Source organism: Xenopus laevis, chromosome 6S (assembly GCF_017654675.1).
Source record: "Xenopus laevis strain J_2021 chromosome 6S, Xenopus_laevis_v10.1, whole genome shotgun sequence".
Classification (NCBI taxonomy): domain Eukaryota; kingdom Metazoa; phylum Chordata; class Amphibia; order Anura; family Pipidae; genus Xenopus; species Xenopus laevis.
The window spans coordinates 22,087,544-22,109,904 of NC_054382.1; the positions used below are offsets into that span (position 1 = coordinate 22,087,544).

At 38.9% G+C, this 22,361-nt stretch overlaps 1 protein-coding gene across 4 annotated transcripts in view; it reads right to left on the minus strand.

Annotated features, from left to right (window-relative positions):
* Positions 1-5,310: 5,310 nt before the first annotated feature.
* Positions 5,311-22,361, minus strand: part of LOC108719879 (disintegrin and metalloproteinase domain-containing protein 22-like) — a 134,360-nt gene continuing 117,309 nt past the window's right edge. For 2 of the 4 annotated variants that reach the window (XM_018269138.2, XM_041567445.1), the window contains 8 exons: positions 20,264-20,378; positions 19,732-19,822; positions 18,393-18,410; positions 15,896-16,090; positions 13,011-13,111; positions 11,455-11,521; positions 8,220-8,343; positions 5,311-6,130 (listed from right to left, as the gene is read on the minus strand). In XM_018269138.2, the coding sequence (XP_018124627.1) occupies positions 6,110-6,130; positions 8,220-8,343; positions 11,455-11,521; positions 13,011-13,111; positions 15,896-16,090; positions 18,393-18,410; positions 19,732-19,822; positions 20,264-20,378 (732 nt within the window). In that variant the 3' untranslated portion in view covers positions 5,311-6,109. The remainder of the gene's footprint in view (positions 6,131-8,219; positions 8,344-11,454; positions 11,522-13,010; positions 13,112-15,895; positions 16,091-18,392; positions 18,411-19,731; positions 19,823-20,263; positions 20,379-22,361) is intronic. The other 2 variants (XM_041567444.1, XM_018269139.2) reach the window with 2 other exon arrangements.

Genomic DNA, 22,361 nt, shown 5'->3' on the forward strand with positions numbered 1-22,361 from the left:
AATTTCACTGCATACAGTCAGGTTTCTTATAAAAACGGTGCACATTTTTTAATTATAGTATATTGGAGACAGGTTTCTTTTTCATTAAAGAAAGTAAAAATGGGATTTTATTTTGTTGCCTTTCCTCGTCCTTTAAGGGGAAGGCTACAAAAAGCTATATCAGAGGTTTAAACTGTCAGTTTCAACTGTAAGGAATGTAATCAGGAAATGGAAGGCCACATGCACTGTTGCTGTAAAACCCAGGTCTGGCAGGCCAAGAAAAATACAGGAGCGGCATATGAGGAGGATTGTGAGAATGGTTACAGACAACCCAAAGATCACCTCCAAAGACCTGCAACAACATCTTGCTGCAGATGCTGCGCAATTTACACAAAGAACATCTGTATGGCAGGGTGATGAGAAACAAAGTTTTTGGACTGATGAGACATGTGAAGAAATGTAGTTATTTGGTCATAACAAGAAGCTCTTTGCATGGTGGAAGAAGAACACCTGCTACCTACTGTCACATTTGGTGGAGGTTCCATCATGCTGTGTGACTAGTTCATATTTTCTGTTAATCCAATAAACTTTATGCCACGGCTGAAATACTACTGTTTCCATAAGGCATGTTGTATATTAAAAAGAAGTTGCTACTTTGAAAGCTCAGCCAATGATAAATAAAACTCCAAAGATTTAAGAGGGGTTCCCAAACTTTTTCATAGGATTGTTTTTACTGTCCTTTATGGGTTAGTTTTCTAATTTCTACCTATATTTATAGTCCTCTGTTTCTGCTGCTGTGTACTTATTTATAGAGGCCTTTTAGCTCAGTGTGTGTCCATTCAGGTGCATTTTAACAGGGGCATGTTGTGCTTTTCAATGCAAATAGCCATCAAACCTGTAAAGTAATTGCCTGCCCCGCCTTTTAGAGGAGGGGCAGACAATATTTGATTGGCAGCTGAGATGTTTAAATGAGCTTACAACAGCTATAAATGCTTTAATAAAAAATAGAAATTGGATTTCATGTTTAATTTGAAAAGGACTTTTATTATACAGCTTTTTGTGTCTGGGCGACAGGTCCACTTTAATAGAAGTGTTCCCAAGAGCAGAAATTACAAATAGAAAACAGGGAATTATTCGTTGAGACATTATAACAATTTCCCTTCAGATTGTGATTGCGTCATGTGACCGATAATGACATTGACTCTTCCTGGTGCCGACACGAGTGGAGGTTTAAATAACAACGTCCTATTCAAAAATTTCCATTAGGAAAAACTTTCTGTGCGGTTTGAGGGATTGGAATTGATGTTGTCCCAGTGTGATTGTGTCTGCTGCTTCCATCTTGCCAAGCGCTGCTTTCCCTGGTCTATTGGCTACAAACCCTTTGTATTTACTAAAACAAATACAAAGATTCATGGGAATCCCATCTTACAAAAACGGAAATGAAAGATGATTCTTATGCGTTGTATTTCCCCTTTATTAGGGGACACCAGGGGTTCTTAAAGGGGCTGTACACCTTAAAATGAGCTTTTCTTATGACATAGACATTGATATTCGGAGACATTTTGCAATTGGTTTTCATTTTTTATTCTCTGTGGTTTTTCCGTTATTTATCTTTTTGTTCAACAGCTCTATGGTTGGCAGGGTCCAATTTACCCTAGCAACCAGGCGGTGGTGTGAATGAGAGACTGGAATATAAAAAGAAGGGCAGAAACATAAGGAATACAAATTAATAATGATAATAAAATTGTAGCCTCACAAAGCAATGCTGCCGGGGTCATTTGTAAGCTCGTTCCTCGTCTGCTGATGCGCCATTTAATGGCTGACATGTTGCATCAGATCCAGTACATGACACCGTTCCGATAATTCAAAAAGCCTTTATTTAGCTCATGGCTTTAGATCTGCAACATTACAATGTTCGGGCCTATATCCAGCCCTTTTTGTTGCATCAGCAAATTACATTTTGAAACCTGCCCGAACCGATATCTTTAAGATATGGATATTGGCATCAGCAGGCCACCGTACACACAGATAATTACATGTAATGAGATTTAAAAGGGTTGTCACCTTTAAATTAACTTTTAATATGATGTAGCGAGTGATATTCTGAGACAATTTGGAGTTGGTTTTCATTTTTTATTTGTGATTTTTAACTTTTATGCAGTTTGCAATTTCAGCCATCTGGTTGTTATGGTCCAAATTACCCTAGCAACCATGCCCTGATCTGTATAAGATACATGACTTTGAATAAAAGAGGGCATGAATAGTAACACAAATGTAGCAATAACAATACTTTTGTATTACAGGGCATTTGTTTTTTAGATGAGGTCAGTGACCCCCATTTGAAAGCTGGTCAGGAGAAAAAGGCAAATAATTAAAAAACTATAAAAAAATAAATAAATAATGAAGACCAATTGAAAAGTTGCCTAGAATTGGCCATTCTATAACATACTAAAAGTTAAGAATTAGTCTCTTGGCGACTAATTGCCTCTTCTTCTGGGTGACAATCTCCCTGAATTGCTTTCCCCTGCCTTCTCGCCGGCTATAATGAGAAATCGCCAGCGGTATGGCACTCGCGTCACTTGGTTTTCCGAAGTCGCCCGAAGTTTCCTCGTGAGGCAACTTCGGAAGTCAAAGTGCCATTGCACTGGTGACAAGGCTGGGGAAAGCAATTTGGGGAGATAGTCGCCCAGAAGAAGAGGCGATTAATCGCCAGGCGACTAAATCTAACCAATCCTCCCAGTGTGACCTTACCCTTAATGTGTGTGGGTGTGGGCTAGTGATGTGCGGGCAAGACCTCACACTCCTCTTCGCAGGTGGCAGGCGGGGGTGCAGGTTGAGCTCTTCTCCTGCTCTCCTCGCCCACCACCTTGCCGGCCTCCGGCTTTATAGCCGCGCCTGCTTGTCCCGCCCCTTTTGTGACCTCATTGGCAGGGCGAGTCAGCGTGGGTCTATAAAAGGAACATGGAAGTCCAATGCACATGATTAGTATTGTGCATTAGTATGGGCACCTTTAGCAGCGCACGCTAGAGAGATAACAGGGAGCCTCAGCATGGAGTTTATATTTGGGGAAGGAAAGTGTCAGTTGTGCAGAAGCAGGAAGGAGAGATGCACATACACTGCACTTGGCCACTTTATTTTATGGATATTTTTTCCTGTTATCAAATACATTCAGCTACACCAAGTGATCTGAATGCTTCATCCGATCTATTGCTTCCCTGCAGTTGGTCGTGAGGTCCCACAATACGTGACTAGAGAGTGGGGCTGCAGGGAACATGGCCGAACTCACGTCGTTTGGAGGAAAATATCAAATAAATGTAAAGACATGGTGATATTGTGCACTGTTTCTTATGATACAGAGATGGCAATAGAGTTTTATAAAATCAAACAGCACTGTTGTATGTCGCCATAGTAACGGTATAGAAAATGTAAAAAGATGTCACCACATTCCAGTCCTGGTTGGCTTGTGAGATAGATGAGGAAAGTACAAACTGTTGCCCTGTGGCTATCGCTGACTTCCAACTGCCAGAATCCCTTACACAGATCTGGCCAGTTTCATCCATATTGCCACAGGCTGAGCTTCCCTTCTACACGCCATGATGAGGCTGCCGATGCTTTGCTTAAAGGGATTCTGTGATTTTAATGGTGCAGTTTTTATTTCTAAATGACACTGTTTACACTGCAAATAATTCACTCTACAAAATCTCCTCTGCCAATCCCTGTACTGGTTTCTATTACATTAAAATGAATGACCCTGACACTCAAAGCACTTCATAACTCTGCTCCACCCTACATCTCTGAACTCATCTCTATATACTCACCCAACCGCTTACTACGCTCCTCTACTGACCTGCTACTCAACTCTTCTCTCATTACCTCCTCACATGCTCGCATTCAAGACTTTCCCCTCCTCTGGAACTCTCTCCCACAGTCTGTCCTACTTTCTCCCAACCTTTCTGCTTTCAAAGGATCTCTTAAAACGCACTTATTTAACAAACTTAACTACCTAATGCAATACCACATTTCTCACCCACTTAATTCTGATCTTGCCCACTCCCACACCTTGTGTCTTATTCCCTTCCCTTTAGATTGTAAGCTCTTTCTGCACAGGGCCTTCCTCACCTTTTGTACCGGTATTGATTGTGATGTATGTAAATCCATATGTTCTATGTATGTTATTCATGTGATTTAGTTGTATAAACACATTTACTTTATAGCGCTACGAAATATGTTGGCGCTATATAAATACATGTTATTAATAATAATAATAATATAAAATTTCATTCCTGAACCAGCAAGTGTATATTTTTTAGTTGTGATATTGGTGTGTAGGTGCCATCTCAGGTCATTTTGCCTGGTCATGTGCTTTCAGAAAGATCCAGCACTTTAGGATGGAACTGCTTTCTGGCAGGCTGTTGTTTCTTCTGCTCAATGTAACTGAATGTGTCTTAGTGGGACCTAGATTTTACTATTGAGTGGTGTTCTTAGATCTACCAGGCAGCTGTTATCTTGTGTTAGGGAGCTGCTATCTGGTTACCTTCCCATTGTTCTTTTGTTGGGCTGCTGGGGGGGGGGGAAGGGAGGGGGTGATATTACTCCAACTTGCAGTACAGCAGTAAAGAGTGACTGAAGTTTATCAAAGTCACATGACTGGGGGCAGCTGGGAAACTGACAATATGTCTAGCCCCATGTCAAATTTCAAAATTAAATATAAAAAATCTGTTTGCTCTTGATGTGTTTTGAAAAAAAAAAATCAGGATGGAGCGAGGCCGGGGAATGAGCACTATAAGGCATACAAAGACACTGGCACGCTAAATAAGCTATGACATAAGCAAAACTAGGGAAGCGGTACCAAATGATAAGGATTGTTACATTCCACTTTGTCTGCCTTATATATATACAGAGAGAGAGAGAGAGAGAGAGACAGAGACAGAGAGAGAGAGGTAATGCTGATCTTCTGTAGCCACACACACATATCCTTCTCCTCCTGAAGTATGAGCCTGTTTGGTTTGTCCCAAGCCTCACTCTGTCAGTCGATACATCTGAAAGGCACAGTATTGACGTTGGCGCATCCGTAGGTGGAGGACATGAGACGCCACACGTCTAAGTGTTTCCAAGCTTGAGCTTGGACGTATGATATATATTGGCTTTGAGAGAGGTTATGGAAGTTCCTTGGATCATGTGATCAGTATCGACAGTCAGTCTACTCAACTCCAAAGATGGCCGCCCACCTGGTGTTCATTGGTTAGATCCTCCCTAAATAATGTAAATCCTCTCTATACAATAATGCCTAGAATTCATTGTGCATTTTCTTTTTCAATCTCTACTTCCTGCAAAAAATATGGCAAAAAACATCGTCAAGAACCTTATTAAAGCATTCGTTTTCCTTTTTTTTTTTTCTAGCTTCATAGGAAAGACCGATTTCTATGTAAAATGTAAAAGCTATGGGTAATTGTCAGTCTAATATCAGCCAAATCCCTTCAGGGCTCGTTGGATTGTTCTACTTCCATGTCAAAGCGGCGGCTTCGCTTGCTGAACGGCTTCTTAAGCATTTGACAAAATAAGCTACTATGTAATAAATGTATTTATACCATTTAAAATGTACATATGTACAAAATTGATTTTTTTTTTTTTGGCGTAAATTTGCCCATTTAAATAAAAATAAAAAATGCATCTTCGCCATGACAGCATGCTACGCTGGAATATGTCTTCTGGTTGGAGATCCGGAATGAATGTGCACTCGACATTATCTTCCCTAGTGATCGCATGCGGCCAAATGACTGGGTCCCATTGACTTTCTGCCACTTGAAGAGTGGTCTTCTCTATGTGAGATTTATACCCGCGTCTCCAAAGATATTCATATTTACTCATGCATAAAAATACTCTCTTCTTTCTCTGCTGTGTCCCTGGAAGCCGTTGTTTGTTATCCCCAATGAGGAATATAGAAGTTGCAGTTGGTCGCTAAGAGCAGTAAAGAGGGTCCCCTGTAAACACTGATGTGTCCATGGTCCGTTAGTATGGATGGGTGAATGAGGCAGGGGGGCAGGATGAAGTATAAGATAGATGGAGGGGTGGAGATAAGTCTCCAGCAGGTGGTGCCTTTAACTGATGAAGCAATGTGTTGTCCATTCGTTTATATGGAGGTTTCCCAGAGCTGCACAAAGCCAAACACATCACAAATAATATATTAGTTATATAGGGGGAAAAATGACCCCCTACGGTAACAAATAAGGATATTATGAATCACCATATCCAGGTAAAAACACATGGCACTTTATACAGGTCATGGAACCCCAAGGTGACTTCTAATATCCTCATATTTTTACAAAAAGGGGTGCAATTATTATACCGAAGTTCAGTGACCCAAAAGGGGTTATTTATTAAAGTCCGAATGCCAAAAACTCAAAAAATTTCAGTTCTTTTGACTATAAAATCCGAAAGTTCGCCAAAATATTTTTGCAGCCTGCAACAATTCAGACACTGGCAACAATTAATAGACGGCCATTGACTTTAATGTGTGTCACCGGCATCTGAATTTTCGCTGGTGTCAAAAATATTGATGTCAAATTTCACGTTTCGCAAGGCGAAACGGGAGAAATCCGCCCATCACTATATATAAGTCAATGAGAGAGTCCAGAAGATATCCTGATCTATGCTGGGTTTCGTGCAATAATCGGAAGATATTGTGGTTTTCAGGCGAAAATTCAGAAAATCTGATTTTTCAGATGGAAAATCCGAAAAATTAGTATGATTCTAATTTTCGAATGATTTTCACAAATTTTTTGAGTTTTTTCCCCGCACTGGAATTTTTCGGGAAAGTGTATTGATAAATAAGGGGAAATAACCTGTGTAGATTTGGTCAGATTATATGTCAGAAATAAATTATTTTTGGATTTTGATAAATAACCCTCTAAGTATTGGGGGGGGGTTTAAAGGGGTATTTGATAAAAGTATACCCATGGCCTGAATAATTTGATATCCATGCAAAAAAATAAATGAAATGAAATGTGACAATAGTCCTGAGAATAAGGGAGAAGTCTCTAAAATATACTGATCTGTGCAGGGTTTCGTGCAATAATCCGAAGATTTCGTGGTTTTCAAGCAAAAATCTAAAAAATCTGATTTTTCAGATGGAAAATCCAAAAAATTTGTACGATTCTAATTTTCAAACGATTTTCACAAATTTTTCAAGTATTTTCCAGCACTGGAATTTTTTGGGAATGTGTATTGATAAATAAGAGGAAATAATCTGTGTCGATTTGGTCAGATTATATGTCAGAAATAAATTATTTTTGGATTTTGATAAATAACCCTCTAAGTATTGGGGGGGGGGTTAAAGGGGTATTTGATAAAAGTATACCCATGGCCTGAATAATTTGATATCAATGCAAAAAAAATAAATGAAATGAAATGTGACAATAGTCCTGACAATAAGGGAGATGTCTCTAAAATATACTGATAATCCGAAAGTTTCGTGATTTTCAGACAAAAATCTAAAAAAATCTGATTTTTCAGATGGAAAATCCAAAAAATTTGTACGATTCTAATTTTCAAACGATTTTCACAAATTTTTCAAGTTTTTTCCAGCACTGGAATTTTTTGGGAAAGTGTATTGATAAATAAGGGGAAATAACCCGTGCGGATTTGGCTAGAGTATATTTCAGAAAATGAGATAAATTCGGATTTTGCTAAATAACCCTCTATGTGGTGACTATAACGGATGACATCACTAACAACTGTTTATAAAGATTTAATTTACAAGATATTCACGGCTCTTGTGTTTAATGCATAGAATGAATAGCTGTGCCCTTTACTGTTCTGCTGTATGAAACTGAACTCTGCACAGACAATTATGTTATATACTGTATTAGAGCATATGGTACATATATCTCCTAAACCTGAACAACTACAGGTATGGGACCTGTTATCCAGAATGCTCAGGACCTGGGGTTGGTTGGATAATGGATCTTTCTGTAATTTGGATCTTCATACCTTAAGTCTACTAGAAAATCATGTCAACATTAAATAACCCCAATAGGCTGGTTCTGCTTAGAATAAGGATTCATTCTATGTTAGTTTGGATCAAGTACAATGTAAAGTTTTATTATTACAGAGAAAAGGGAAATCAATTTTAAAAATCTGGATTATGTGATTATAATGGAGTCTATGGGAGATTGATTTTCCGAAATTCGGAGCTTTCTGGATAACGGGTTTCCGGGTAATGTGCAGGAAGTATTTCATACCCTTGCACTTTGTTTCTTGGCTTTTCTCTCTTCATCTGGAAGTGGTGGCATAGGGTATGGGTATTTCCTACTTGACGCTATAGATCCAGTAGATGATGATGGAGACTTGGCGGGTGAAAGAGTCCTAAAAAAAAATAGAGCAAGAAAATAAAGATCATATTATGAGAAGTAAAAGCAGAATGTAAACATAACATATACCAATCCTGACATTCAGAAATGTGCAGACTTAAAGGAACAATGTGTTGGCTTTTTCATCATCTATACCAGTCACATTAAAGTCTGAGGTGCCAATCATATTCACATACACAGCAGGACCAATCAGGAGACAATGAAACTGCCAGTATGTGAGTAGAGTGTGGAAAGAAACTCAACCTTTATTCCTTCAAGAGCACAGAGCTAATAAGTGACAGGCACAGAAACCTACTGCAAAACAAGCGTTGGGCTTGATCAAGGTGATCCACTCAACTGGTCTGGGTAAGGGCTCACCTGCAGTGGGAATAGGGCTCTAGTATCTCAGCCCAACCATGATGTTCCCAGTGATCTCTCCCATGTTACTCTCCTAGATGACACTGATTCTCAATAGCCTCTCATGTAGTGATCCAGATACTGTTTATATGTGTGTGTCCTGAGCTCAGGCATATTCCTTATTCTCATGACCATTTAGGGGCACATTTATCAAGGGTCGAATATCGAGGGTTAATAAACCCTCGAATTTAAATCCTTCAAAATCGATTATCGAAGGATTTAGCGCAAATCCTTTGATCGATCGAAGTAAAAATCGCTCAATCGAACGATAAAATCCTTAGAATCGATTTTAAGCGATTGATCGAAGGATTTTTCTTCGATCAAAAAAAGGTTAGGAAAGTGCTGGGGAAGGTCCCCATAGGCTAACATTGTACCTTGGTAGGTTTAAACTGCCGAAGTATGTAGTCAAAGTATTTTTTAAAGAGACAGTACTTCGACTATCGAATGGTTGAATAGTCGAACGATTTTTAGTTCGAATCGTTCAAATCTAAGTCGAAGGTCGTAGTAGCCTATTCGATGGTCGAAGTACCCAAAAAAATTCTTCGAAATTCGAATTTTTTTTCATTTGAATCCTTCACTCGAGATTAGTAAATGTGCCCCTTAGTGTCACATTTCCTTTCATTAATTTTTTTTTGCATGAATATCAAATTATTCAGGCCATGGGTATATTTTTATCGATTACCCCTTTAAACCTGTGTATTAACCTGAGGGGCCCCTCCAATTACTGTGTTTTGTTTTTTATGGGATAGGGTATTTTATTAAGAGTGGTGTATAAATAAAATCGGTATTACATCTTCTGGTTCTGGTGCTTATAATCAATTACTATGCAAAGATGTAGGGGAGATGTAATTCATCGTCAGGGTTGTTCTAGAGTTGTGTTTGGGACTAGTTATAGAGTTGTGTTTGGGACTAGTTATAGAGTTGTGTTTGGGACTAGTATTCCTTGATTGAACTTCAGTTCTGATGGGAGTTGTGGTTCATATTTTAGTGTTGTTACAGTGTTTTGGGTAACTGCCTATGGGAAATTTTGCTCATTGTTGATAAATGACCCCAAATATGGGATGACTTTGACGTAGTTGGCCAGCTTAAATATATTGCAATATATGGACAAACAATCCCTGTTTTGTTTAAAGGGTAAGGCATTTTTCAGTAGCAGTATGCACAAATGTCGCTGTCTTAAATATATTGATAATGGGTTGAGTGCAGAGGACTCTTGTATTTGCCCAAATATGTTCCACAGTCCAGTATGAACATAATAGCTCATTCATTTTACTGATCACTGCATTTCTTAGTTGGTTTCACAACTCATCCTGCCAGATGATCCCCAAACTTTGTAACTAAGCCAACTGGTTCTTGATAAAGAACATAATATTCAGTATTCATATAAAGGATATTTCTGACTATTCTAACTGGACCAATTCAGGGGGTGTTCCTGAAGCACTGGGTCAAGACTTATAGGCTTAAGGCTCAGGCTATTGATGGCTCAAGATAATAACTATAGATGCCAGTTTATGGTGAGAGGTCATCACTTCCCCCAATGTTGGGAGAATTCTATGCTCATTGCGGATTGCAAGGCTGCACAGCCAGATCATTGAACTCCAAGCTATTTTTAGGCCCTCTCCTCTGGATAATTCAGCTAATTAGCATCTAGTTCGATGATGGCGTTACAGTGATGATGACATTATATTGGCCTTTATCAGTCGTCAGAAAGGAGCCACTGAAAAGCAATAGAGCCAACCATAAGGTGTATTGGGCCCAGAGACGGAACTAGGTGGGGGCTGGCCCTGGTGCGGGCCGTGCAGCCGGGCCCCGCCCCCACCCTCTTCCGTGCGGTGCTGCAGTGGGCGCGTGACTGCCGGGGGGCCCTGCAGGGTGCGGGCCCTGGCCCAATTGCACCCCCTGCTCCCCTGGTAGTTATGCCACGGATTGGGCCAAAAACACATCTCAGTTACACAGACAAAAAACAGGGAAACATCACATATTCTGAAAACTCAGACTTTTTCCGGTTTATGGCCTGGAAACCACAAAATCTTCAGATTATTGTACCAGACCCAGCGCAGATCAGGATATCTTTAAAATGTCAACGGAACATCTACCATTGACTTCTATATGAACTCGGCAGGTCTGAGTTTGAGTACTTTATTATTCTGACTTTTAATACCCTCAGAGTTTAATAAATCTCGAAAAAAAAAAATTTCCCCTACGACAAAATGGTTTTTCCCCTTTAAAACTCTGACCAGAAAAAAAAACAGACTTTAATAAATAACCCCCAAAGTGTACAGTCTTTAAATCTGCTTTGAGTTCATGTCATGGATGCCTTTGAGTAATGTATGAAGCTTGATAATACAGGTATGGGATACGTTATCCGGAAACCCATTATCCAGAAAGCTCAGAATTACAGAAAAGCGATCTCCTATAGACTCCACTTTATCCAAGTAATTAAAAGAATGATTTCCTTTTTCTCTGTAATAATAAAACAGTACTTTGTACTCGATCCCAACTAAGATATAATTGGAAACAAAACCAGCCTATTGAGTTTATTTAAGGCTTACATTTTCTAGTAGACTTAAGGTATGAAGCATTCTGGATAACAGGTCCCATACCTGTATCCAGGCTGGAGATGTGTGAGCTCAGAAACCCCCTCATATGCAGAATAATTAGCCTGGACTGAGATGGGTGTGAATAAATAGTGTCAATTCAGTGTACTTACTCTGTGGAATTGGACCGTGGCCTAAATCTTTTTCCTCTGAGCTTTTTCTTGCTGCTGGATACATTACCTGCAGAAATGTTATATATATAAAGAGAAATTAATTTAAAAAAAAATAGCAAGACTAATAACCCAGCGTGTTTCCTTTCCTAATTGATATAGAAATGGGGCATACATACATAACTAAGCAGTTGGCTTGGAACACAAAATAGTGCAGCTATATATCAAGCATTGGAACTTACTGTGTATATATATATATATATATATATATATATATATATATATATATATATATATATATATATATATATTATATTATATTATATTGGTACCTGGGTACAAGTGCATAGAAATACCACCTGATTTATCATATATTAAAACAGTTCCTTACCTTCTACACAAACATTTAAAAGTGTGTAGTTATAGGTTTAGCACATAGGGCTAGTGCAAATGATGCTGACATGAAACCATAGTTACCTGATTCTATAAGGAAGAACACAGAGCTTTATTCTGAGCCTATACATTTCACTTTAGACATCCGAAAGGCATATTGTGATTGGGACGATTAAAAACTTAAGCTGGCCATAGATGCAAAGATCTGATCATTCGAATACTCGAACGATTGGACTTCCCCATCACCCGGCCTGCCACTAACCATTCACATTAAATAAAGTAGTAAAAGAACAGATCAGCTGATGTTCTGCCCCTGACAGCAATCGTACGATAGTTATGTCCAACAAAAGTTAGTGACAGTCTCCCACTGAAAATCGTACGATCGGCAATACACGCAGAGAAATTATCGGAGAAATATGACCGATCTCCGTGGGACGGAAAATACCGGGACTCTCTACACACAATCCGTAAACCATACGAATCGAGGATTCATACGATCTGATCTTCTATAGACGTCTATAGACATAGAAGCAGCCAGCTACTTGTTTAGACACTGGTTCATCAACTCAAAAGTCAAAGTGAACAGACTCAGTACCTTACTTTAGTAAGTGTTACTATGGAGGTTCTCTAGTTAGAAGCATAGGACACAGTCTATGTCTGGCCCAAGTCACACACTGGGTGACACTCAATTCCCATGTCATCCCATTTGAGGAGTAGAATAATCAGGATTTATGAAGGCTCAACCTTCCCCCCTCCAAAACAAAACCCAAAAACTGCTGTATACATATATTTAATTCAAGGTTCTCCATTGGAATATCTTCTACTGCTTGCTTCAAAATACACATTGCACCCATCCTCCCCTGCTTAATATAGACAAAGAAGACCAATAAGGCAGGATTCCTCAGCTCTAGAATGCAAGCACCCCCATATTTTATTCTATGCATAAACGGTAACTGGAAGATGAAGATTCTACCAATCAGTACAGTGTAGTTATAGGCTAACCAATAGTTTGGCTTTTGTTAGGGCCCATAACTTTTTAGTCATTTCACAAGGCCCTTGACATGACACGATATATAGCCACTTTAATAGGACATACTTTGCCCAATTCAGGCTGACTTTGGTAAGAACCACAACATAACTGGCAATTTATAAGACCCACCACACACCTTGCCAGGAATTACTTCGTGGCCGTCCATTCTCACAGACATCAGAGACATGTTTAGTGTCTGGGATCCTTTCACTCCACGAGTGGGACATACCATTTGACCTGGAAACAAAAGACACAAAAATTATATCTAACTTGCAGTATGGACTGTGTTTCCCACCATTTTGTGCTTCTTTTGCTTGACCAACATCACAAAACAACGCTTTGGCTACACAACGAGAACAACAAAAAAAATATACCCCCCCCCCCCGTATGAATTAGACAAGGAAATAAAGACGGCCTATTCAATTTATGGGGCGGGTTGGAAAACAGAGTGCATCAAAAGAAACATGAAACAGGTCTATGTGATTTAGAAGCATAATAAGTACTTGGTTTTGCCAATACAATGGGGGGCTTTTTTCTTCTAAATTTGCTTTAATTGAAAACTAACAACATAAGCTTTGATTTTTTTTAAGTGTCCTTGTTAGAATATGCAGGATGGAACACAACGACAAATGGCATTGTTCATGAATCATGATGGTCCAGGCTAGAGCCACAAGTAATTAAATTACTCTAGTGTGAGGGATGTGACTCAGTAATAGGAAGCATGCTTAGCTTTCCCGCATAATAACATATTTACTTGCCCTTTTACAAAGAACAAAGCACTTAATAGATACATGCCCTCCTAAGTCTATTTGCAATCCACTAAAGATGTCAACTGGAAAATATATGTGCAGGCGTATCAAGGTATATTAGAAGCATACTAATAAAGTAGGAAACCGTTAATGTAGTAGGTATTTACAGCTACACATATTGAAATGCTTCTGTTCTTCTTGCTCGCTTACAGGGCTCACAATATGATGTATCCTTTAAATGTATTATGTCTGTGACATTAGAAAAGAATTTAAAGGGATGGTTCACCTTTCAGCTAACTTTTATTATGTTATAGAATGGCCAATTCTAAGCAACTTTTTCATTATTTAGTTTTTACAGTTTTTAGTTATTTGCCTTTTTCTTCTGACTCTTTGCAGCTTTCAAATGGGCGTCACTGACTCCCTTCTAAAAAAACAAATGCTCTGTAAGGCTACATATGTATTGTTATTGTTACTTTTTATTACTAATCCTTCTATTCAGACCCTCTTCTATTTATATTCCAGTCTCTTATTTAAATCAATGCATGGTTGCTAGGGTAATTTGGACCCTATTTACCAGATTGGTTAAGGTGCAAATTGAAGAGCTGCTGAATAAAAAGCTAAATAACTCAAAAAACACAAATAATAAAAAATGAAAACCAATTTCAAATTGTCTTAGATTATCAGTCTCTACATCATGCTAAAAGTTATCTCAAAGGTGGACAAACCCTTTAAATAACAATAAATTACTGTATATACTTGAGTATAAGCCGAGTTTTTCAGCCCCCAAAATATGCTGAAAAACTCTACCTCGGCTTATACTCAGGTCAAGCGCAAAAACGGTTGCGGGGTCTAAGAATAGTCGCCGGCGCCTAAGAATAGTCGGCGGCATCCAAGAATAGTCTCCAAGAATATTCGCCGGCGTCCAAGAATGGTCGCCGGCATCCAAAATCGAGATGGCGGCACCTCCAATGGGAGCAGAAACCCTCAATTTTTTGATTGAAACTTACCACAAGCAGCTGCATTGCTCACCCTAGGCTTATACTCAAGCCAATAAGCTTTCCCAGTTTTTGGAGGTAAAATTAGGTACCTCGGCTTATACTCGGGATGGCTTATACTCAAGTATATACGGTATGTTATCTGTCTAGATGTTCTAGACACATCTTTTTTAAGTAGGGGTTGTCTTCCATTTATCCTAACTTAATGGACTAGGAAAGTGAAAATCATGGGGTGGGGTAAATATTTGTCAGGCACCCTTCTCTAAAGATTTTGGGTTCCAGAGTGGTGCATTGGCCATTTTCAGCTATTTCTCCATGGAACCTTTCAGAAGATTGTGGCACATGCTGGCTGGAATATAACTCAGGCTGGTGCATTTCTTAGATAAGAAGAGCACAAGCCCAGGGTCCAAGATTAGCGATCCTAATCACTTTTTCCTTATTCTTTAAATATACAATACAATACCATTTAGTGTAGAAAATCCCAGTCCAACTTCTTCCATGAAGTTATCTTCATACACTGGATTTTATTACAGTGATATCATATTTAAAAACTCTCTGGCCTGAAGGGTCATAGAAGCCTCTTGCTGAGCAATGTCCTGCCCATTGGCCTCCAGTTGGACAATATGACAATATGGCAACTCATATTCAATATGAGAAGAGATATTAAAGGATCACCCTAGAATATGTTCTCATACTATACTAATATTTATAAAATATAAACACATAACCATAATCAGGACCTTGCAATCTGTTAGGGTTGCTAACAATAAGCTTTCACTAGGGTGAGGGTTAAATACAGTAGTATCTTTCCATGCAGTACAAACTGAGGAACATTACTCTTTAAAGTTATTACAAATGGTCTTCTTTGACTTCAAAGGAGCTGAATGATTGGCTATAAGTCACTGTTACAATTTAATGTTGATGTCTGTGATGTTGTATCACCTTACTAACCTAAGAAGTGTATCATAAATCCCAAATATTATGGATTTAAGTTTAATCTGGTGATAAGAAATTATCCCCCATCTCTTATGGATATACACCTGGCTTGTCTCACATATAACAATATTTCCACCCCTCCAGGAACTCTTCATAATAGGAAATCACTTAAGATATATAGCTATAAGGGCACTGGTTTCCCCAGAACTTAAGTACGGAAGCCTGGAAGCTTCCAGGAATCCAGAACCCAGCTAGAGAGGCAAGTGCTGCTTTGTAGTCAAAGATGGGATATTCTTTTTAAAAAAATATTTCCACAAAGAAGAAAAAAAATATAATCAAACCTTCTGCAAAATAATGAAATGTTCTGACTAATGGAATAATGTGGGATGGAACAGGCAGATATCTGTAAATGCGACAGAATAGCAGACCTCTTCTTAGAACTAGATGCTGAGTTTGAGCTGACTCCGGGAGGCAAGTCGCTATAAAAAGAGTCGGCATCTCCGGGCTTTTTTACATAATCTCCCTGGGGTATTTGTCTAAAGTATAATAGATATTGTAAAGTCAGAAATCAAGACAAAAGCACATGGAAACGTCACATACAGACACAGAGCCAAATTAGTTCAGAGGAGGGGGGGGGAACAGACATGGGAAATGGAACATGTACAGTACATTGGATTTAAAACATGGAGGAACTGCCACACAACTCGGCTTGTCATCAACACAACTGCAGGAATCCTTTAGTATTTTCGTGACGTTGTTCATGTCCAGTGAATAGATTTGTCAAAGCAGCGGCACAAATGAAGTGTTGTCTATTCCCATGAGGCAAAACACAAGCAGCTGCCCTTGTCTTGTCTCATTAGAAATAATGGGGATCTTGATGTTTAGGGCAAAGTCACATATTTGGCTGAAGGGCTTGATTTCAGCAAAGGCACGGTGTGTGTATGGTTTGCCTGTTGGGATCCCTCAAGCTATTCAATTTTCTTCCCACACTTCTGAACCATACAGGCAAGTTAAAGGAAAACTATACCCCCCAAACAATGTAGGTCTCTATTAAAAGATACTGAGTAAAACAGATCATGTGTAAAACCCTGCTTCATGTAAATAAACCATTATCATAATAATATACTTTTTTAGTAGTATGTGCCATTGGGTAATCATAAATAGAAAATTGCCATTTTAAAAAATAAGGGCCGCCCCTGAGATCGTAAGATTCACTGTGCACACAAACAAACCACATGTAAGGTCACAAGAGCCAATTAACAGACAGAGTTCTGCCTTTTGCTTCCTCACTTCTTCCTGTTACAGTTAGTGTTGTAGTATTTCTGGTCAGGTGATCTCTGAGGCAGCACAGATAGAGTCACAAAATGGTGGTTCAAGGCAAGAGATGTAAAAGGGCAATATTTATGTAAATATATATTCCAGTTTGGTAAGATTCTTTAATATGTCATTCAATTTGATATAAACTATCTGTTGCTTAAGTATTCATTTTGGGGGTATAGTTTTCCTTTAATGGGCTCCTGATGGAATTGGCCCTGCTGTGTGTGTGATAGGCACCTGTAAACTCCACTGGGGCAGGAACTGATGTATAATCTCTGTACAGGGCTGCAGAATGTGCCAGTGATACCTAAAATAATGGCTAATAATTGCTCACATGTGCCCAGGAATTTACATTGTCTATAATAGGGAGCAACGTGCCCTTGTATTACACCACTGCTATAGATGACTCCATATACCACTGCCACTATTTTTCTCCCATGGATAATGAGTATGAACATCAGCAATAGCACAAAGGGTTCATTCTATTGCTAATATATTGTGCAGAGCAAACTGAAGAGCATGAACCAAACACAAATGTAAAGGCCCAGCTGCCATAGTGTTACAGTGTGATGCAATAATTACATTCTGCCATTAATATGGCTTGAACATATTGAGGATGATAATCACTTTATTTTCATTAAGTAGACTGCAAAATTTAAGGCATTGTTTATTGTGTGCCAGGGACAAATAGGGCAAAGATTAAAGAAGATCTCACACCAGGGACACCATCAGATATTGTACTACTTAGCTGGCAGGGTCCCAGGTAGCCGTAGGTATTAGCCCATTAGAGACCTGTGAGGAGTGGGCATTCCAGCTAGATAAAATAGGGCCCTAGTTACAAAACATCTTGCCTGAATATGCCACACATGCTGCTCCCCATCTTCTTTTCTGTTGATTCACTGCACATATTCTGTGCTGCTGTCACTTAATGAGCTTAGGGACCATCTCAATATTCTGTACATAAGTTATAATACAAGGATGATTACTAATTATCTCAGATTCACATTATATGGTGGGGTAGAAACAAGTTTATTCTGCAAGAACTGTTCACCTCCCACATCCCAGGGGGAATGTACTGCCCATTGTGTGAACATGGCTACTCACATGAAGTTAGAGCAAATTGAGCATGTCTCACACTGAGTCAGTGGCGTAACTACAGAGGAAGCAGACCCTGCGGCTGCAGGGGGACCCAAAAGAAGTATTCAGCTACTTAATTCATATACAATTTCAATAAATATTGGTAAAACTCTAGAATTTTTTGGGGCCTAAAAAATAATTTGCTGTGGGGCCCAGTAATATCTAATTACACCACTGCACTCAGTCTATTCATAAAGTGTTTTGCACTTGGTTTAGAGACAATGCGAGCCTTAAATCGGCTATAAGGGCACCCTGAGCATGGAATTGTGTTTGTCACAAGCTGCTCATAACAATCCAGTCTGTCACTAGCAATGAAAACATGTTTATTATGGCTGATGTTAAAGGAGAGTCTTTGGTAAGCAATAAGGATTTCAGTGCACTTACCTTTCTCGTCGATAGTTTCTTTTCATGTCAAAGAAAAACAAAGAGTTACTCAATGTGAACTTCAAATGGGCAAAATAAACAACAACAATGACCATCGCGTAAAACCAGGCAAAGCATGCTAAAATGAATATGAGATTCTGTCCATTTATGAGATGCGTTTGGTTTATGAACAGCATTTATCTTCTATTTATATTTATTAATTGGATCTGTATAATGCTTGCCATAGCTGATGTTTTATCCAAAGATTTTAAATCAGTAGAACCGTTCATTTAGGGCAGGGGTCCCCAACCTTTTTAACCCGTGAGCCACATTCAAATGTAAAAAGAGTTGGGGAGCAACATAAGCATAAAAAGGCCCTTGGGGTGCCAAATTAAGGGCTATGATTGGCTATTTGGTAGCCCCTATGTGGACTAGCAGCCTACAAGAGGCTGTACTTAGGCACTATACTAAGTTTTATGCAATTAAAACTTGCTTTGAAGCTTGGATTTTAAAAACAAGCACCTGCTTTGAGGAACCTGAGAGCAACATCCAAGGGGTTGGAGAGCAACATGTTGTTCCTGAGCTACTGGTTGGGGATCACTGATTTAGGGGCACATTTACTTAGCTCGAGTGAAGGAATAGAATAAAAAACCTTTGAATTTCGAAGTTTTTTTTTCTGGCTACTTCGACCTTCGACTACGACTTCGAATCGAACGATTCAAACTAAAAATCGTTCGACTATTCGACCATTCGATAGTCGAAGTACTGTCTCTTTAAAAAAAACTTCGACCCCCTACTTCGCCACCTAAAACCTACTGAGCATCAATGTTAGCCTATGGGAAGGTCCCCATAGGCTTTGCAAGCTTTTTTTGATCGAAGGAATTTTGTTCAATCGATGGATTAAAATCCTTCGAATCGTTCGTTTCGAAGGATTTAATCGTTTGATCGAACGATTATTCCTTTGATCGTTCAATCGGACGAATTTCGCTAAATCCTTCGACTTCGATATTCAAAGTTGAAGGATTTAACTTCGACAGTCGAATATCGAGGGTTAATTAACCCTCGATATTCGACCCTAAGTAAATGTGCCCCATAAAGTCGGTGGATACATCTTGAACTGAGGCAAGCATTATGGTAGCTCCAGTTCATGCAGATGGAGCTCATTTGTCTAGAAAAGATGAAGAAACTAGCTATCCAACAGAAGCACGTGAACAGCGGAGTACATGATGCTGCTCTTACGGTACTACATCTGTGTGGCTCATGCAATGCTTGAGTGAAGGGGCCCTAAGGCAGTGTATATATATGAGGGACGTGCAGAACCATAAGGAAAGACAGGTGATATAGAAACAAAAGGACTTACTTGTATCCCCATGCGGTTATTCCTAACACCAGGGCCAGCACTAGTATGGTCCCAGCAATGGCTCCTATGATTATGTTTGTGCTAATCACACCTGCAAATATAAAGTAGATATTTTACCATATTCTTACAATGTGACATCTGGTGCTTATTAATATGGTAGTACTGGTTTAATCAATGCATTGTGGGTTCCACTAGGCATAAATAGCATTTATTTAGCATGTAACAGAAGAACCTCAGTCCCTGTCCTTGCTGAGTGTATATCCCTATGGCAGTCATACGACACACACACACATAAGCAAGAATGAATTTTTTTCAGGTAGTAATTAACCTGCCTGTGTTGTGTTGTGCTACAACTCCCCAAAGGAACTTTCTGTCCTTATATTTTCCTATTTTATTCAATACAAAACTCTTGGAATTATCCACACATACCACAATATCACTTGCATTCTTTTCTTTATAAAAGATGGAGCTCCGCCACCCCTAGTAGAATATGGTGCTAAGCTTGAGCAACAATACCTGAGGGTATACTGACCTTCATCTCTACGGTCTCCATTCAGTTTTATAATCCCATTGTAAGGTAAGTAATTGCTGCAGTCGTCTCCTGTCCAAAACCTGTCACAGATGCACTTGACCTCATTACTACATACCTGCAATTGTCAGACAGATGTCTATAAGATTTCCTACTGGTATAGCATTGCAGTTCTACAAGTCAGTGCAGGAACAGATACACTATTTCTCCTTGGGGCAGAACTGCATGATAAATAATAAACTTTTATGTTTCCATCCGGCGGAAGTGTATGGTGGAGGATTTTATAATTAATGGCTGGAAAGGCACAAAGGGCCCTATTCATGAATTCACTGGCCTTTATGCATCCATCTTGTGCAATACATTACCTTCTGTGCACCTGAAGTATATCCATTTGTGGTTATTGAAGCCTGAAGCACATGATATATTATTTAAATCCAGGATATATATCTACTGCCAAATTCAAATTTTGCAAGGACCTTAAAAGCTAGGGCCTATCTGCAGAGCTGAGACCACATTTGTCACAGTATATAAATAGGCTGCGAAGGAGCCTTCTGGTACCTACATATCTACAGTATATGTGAAACAATCTGGGATGAAGCCTGTTTGCAGGAATATTGTTCATAATATTGTTTATAGTTGTTTTAGGCTCTATAATGGCAGTAGTTGTACAACATATGGAAATTGGGAGCCACCATCTATTTAAAGGGAAATAAAATAGAAAAAGGATAGAAATGCTGTATTTTGTATACTAAACATAAACAAACTGCACCTGAAGCCTAATTAAACAAATGATTTATGTTTTCAAAGTTGGCCTCAGGGGGTCACCATCATGTAACTTTGTTAAACTTTTGTAAAATCTTTGTAAGACCAAGACCATGCACATGCTCAGTGTGGTCTGGGCTGCTGCTTAGGGATCGTCATAAACGATCAAAACAGCACAAGTCAAATAATATATTCCAGAACCTGATGCAGCAAGACTTGATTAATAATCAGAATATACAGACTGTACTGGGTCCTGTGTTGTCATGTAATCTAATGTGAATTTTATAGTTTTTGTATTGTTTAATACAAACTTTCTTTCAACTCTGCAGAATCAGTGGCTGCAGCAAAATAATCCTCCAAATAGAATCCCAGTTTATCTGTTTAAATCTGGCTCCATGATCTTTGTCCCTGCAGCTGGAGTTGGAAACATTAAAGAGGATGTAAAGGCAAAACTAAAATCTAATTTTTACTTTATAAACTGAAAAAGAAAGATATCCCCAATATACTTCCAATTAAAAAATCTGTACAGTTTTTAAAAGAAACCTGACTGTATGCAGTGAAATTCCCCCTTCATTTACTTGCTCTGACTGCTGCCGATATGAATCTCTACATGTTCACTGGCTGTTCTATAGGGAAACAAACAAAGCTACTCCAGTTCTAGGAAGTCCCACCCCCTGCTGTTCGAAAGTACAATCCTTTCCCTGCAGAGCAGTTAGGGAGCGTCTGAAGTTTCCTATTCGCAGCAGTCAGAGCAGGTAAATAAAGGGAGAGTTTCACTGCATACAGTCAGGTTTCTTATAAAAACGGTAGACATTTTTTAATTACAGAATATTGGAGATAGGTTGCTTTTTCATTATAAAAAGTAAAAATGGGATTTTATTTTTTTTCCTTTACATCCCCTTTAAACTTGTCATAATGAACTGAGTAGTACCTGCCCAAATCCTGCTCCCTAACGAATACAGCATGCAATGGGGAAAAGATTTACGCTATTCACTTAATACATTGGTAATGTTTTAATTAGCAGTTTGTACATGGGGCAGATTTATTAAGGTTACAATTGTAAATTTGAATTTGAATTGTAGATTTTTCTGTGTCAAAACTCACAAATTCGAATTTAAAAGCACCAACTTGAATGTTAATTTCGAATGTGAGATTTATCACAACTCGAGCATGGAATCAGTTCTAATGTGAATATCCGCCACCTAAAACCTGCTGAATTCATTTACAAGTCAATGGCAGAGGTCCATTGACCCATTTGAAGATATCAATAGGCTTCCTGACATTCAGTTTTTTCGGCGGAACATTCACATAATTCATATTCTATTCGAATAATATTCAC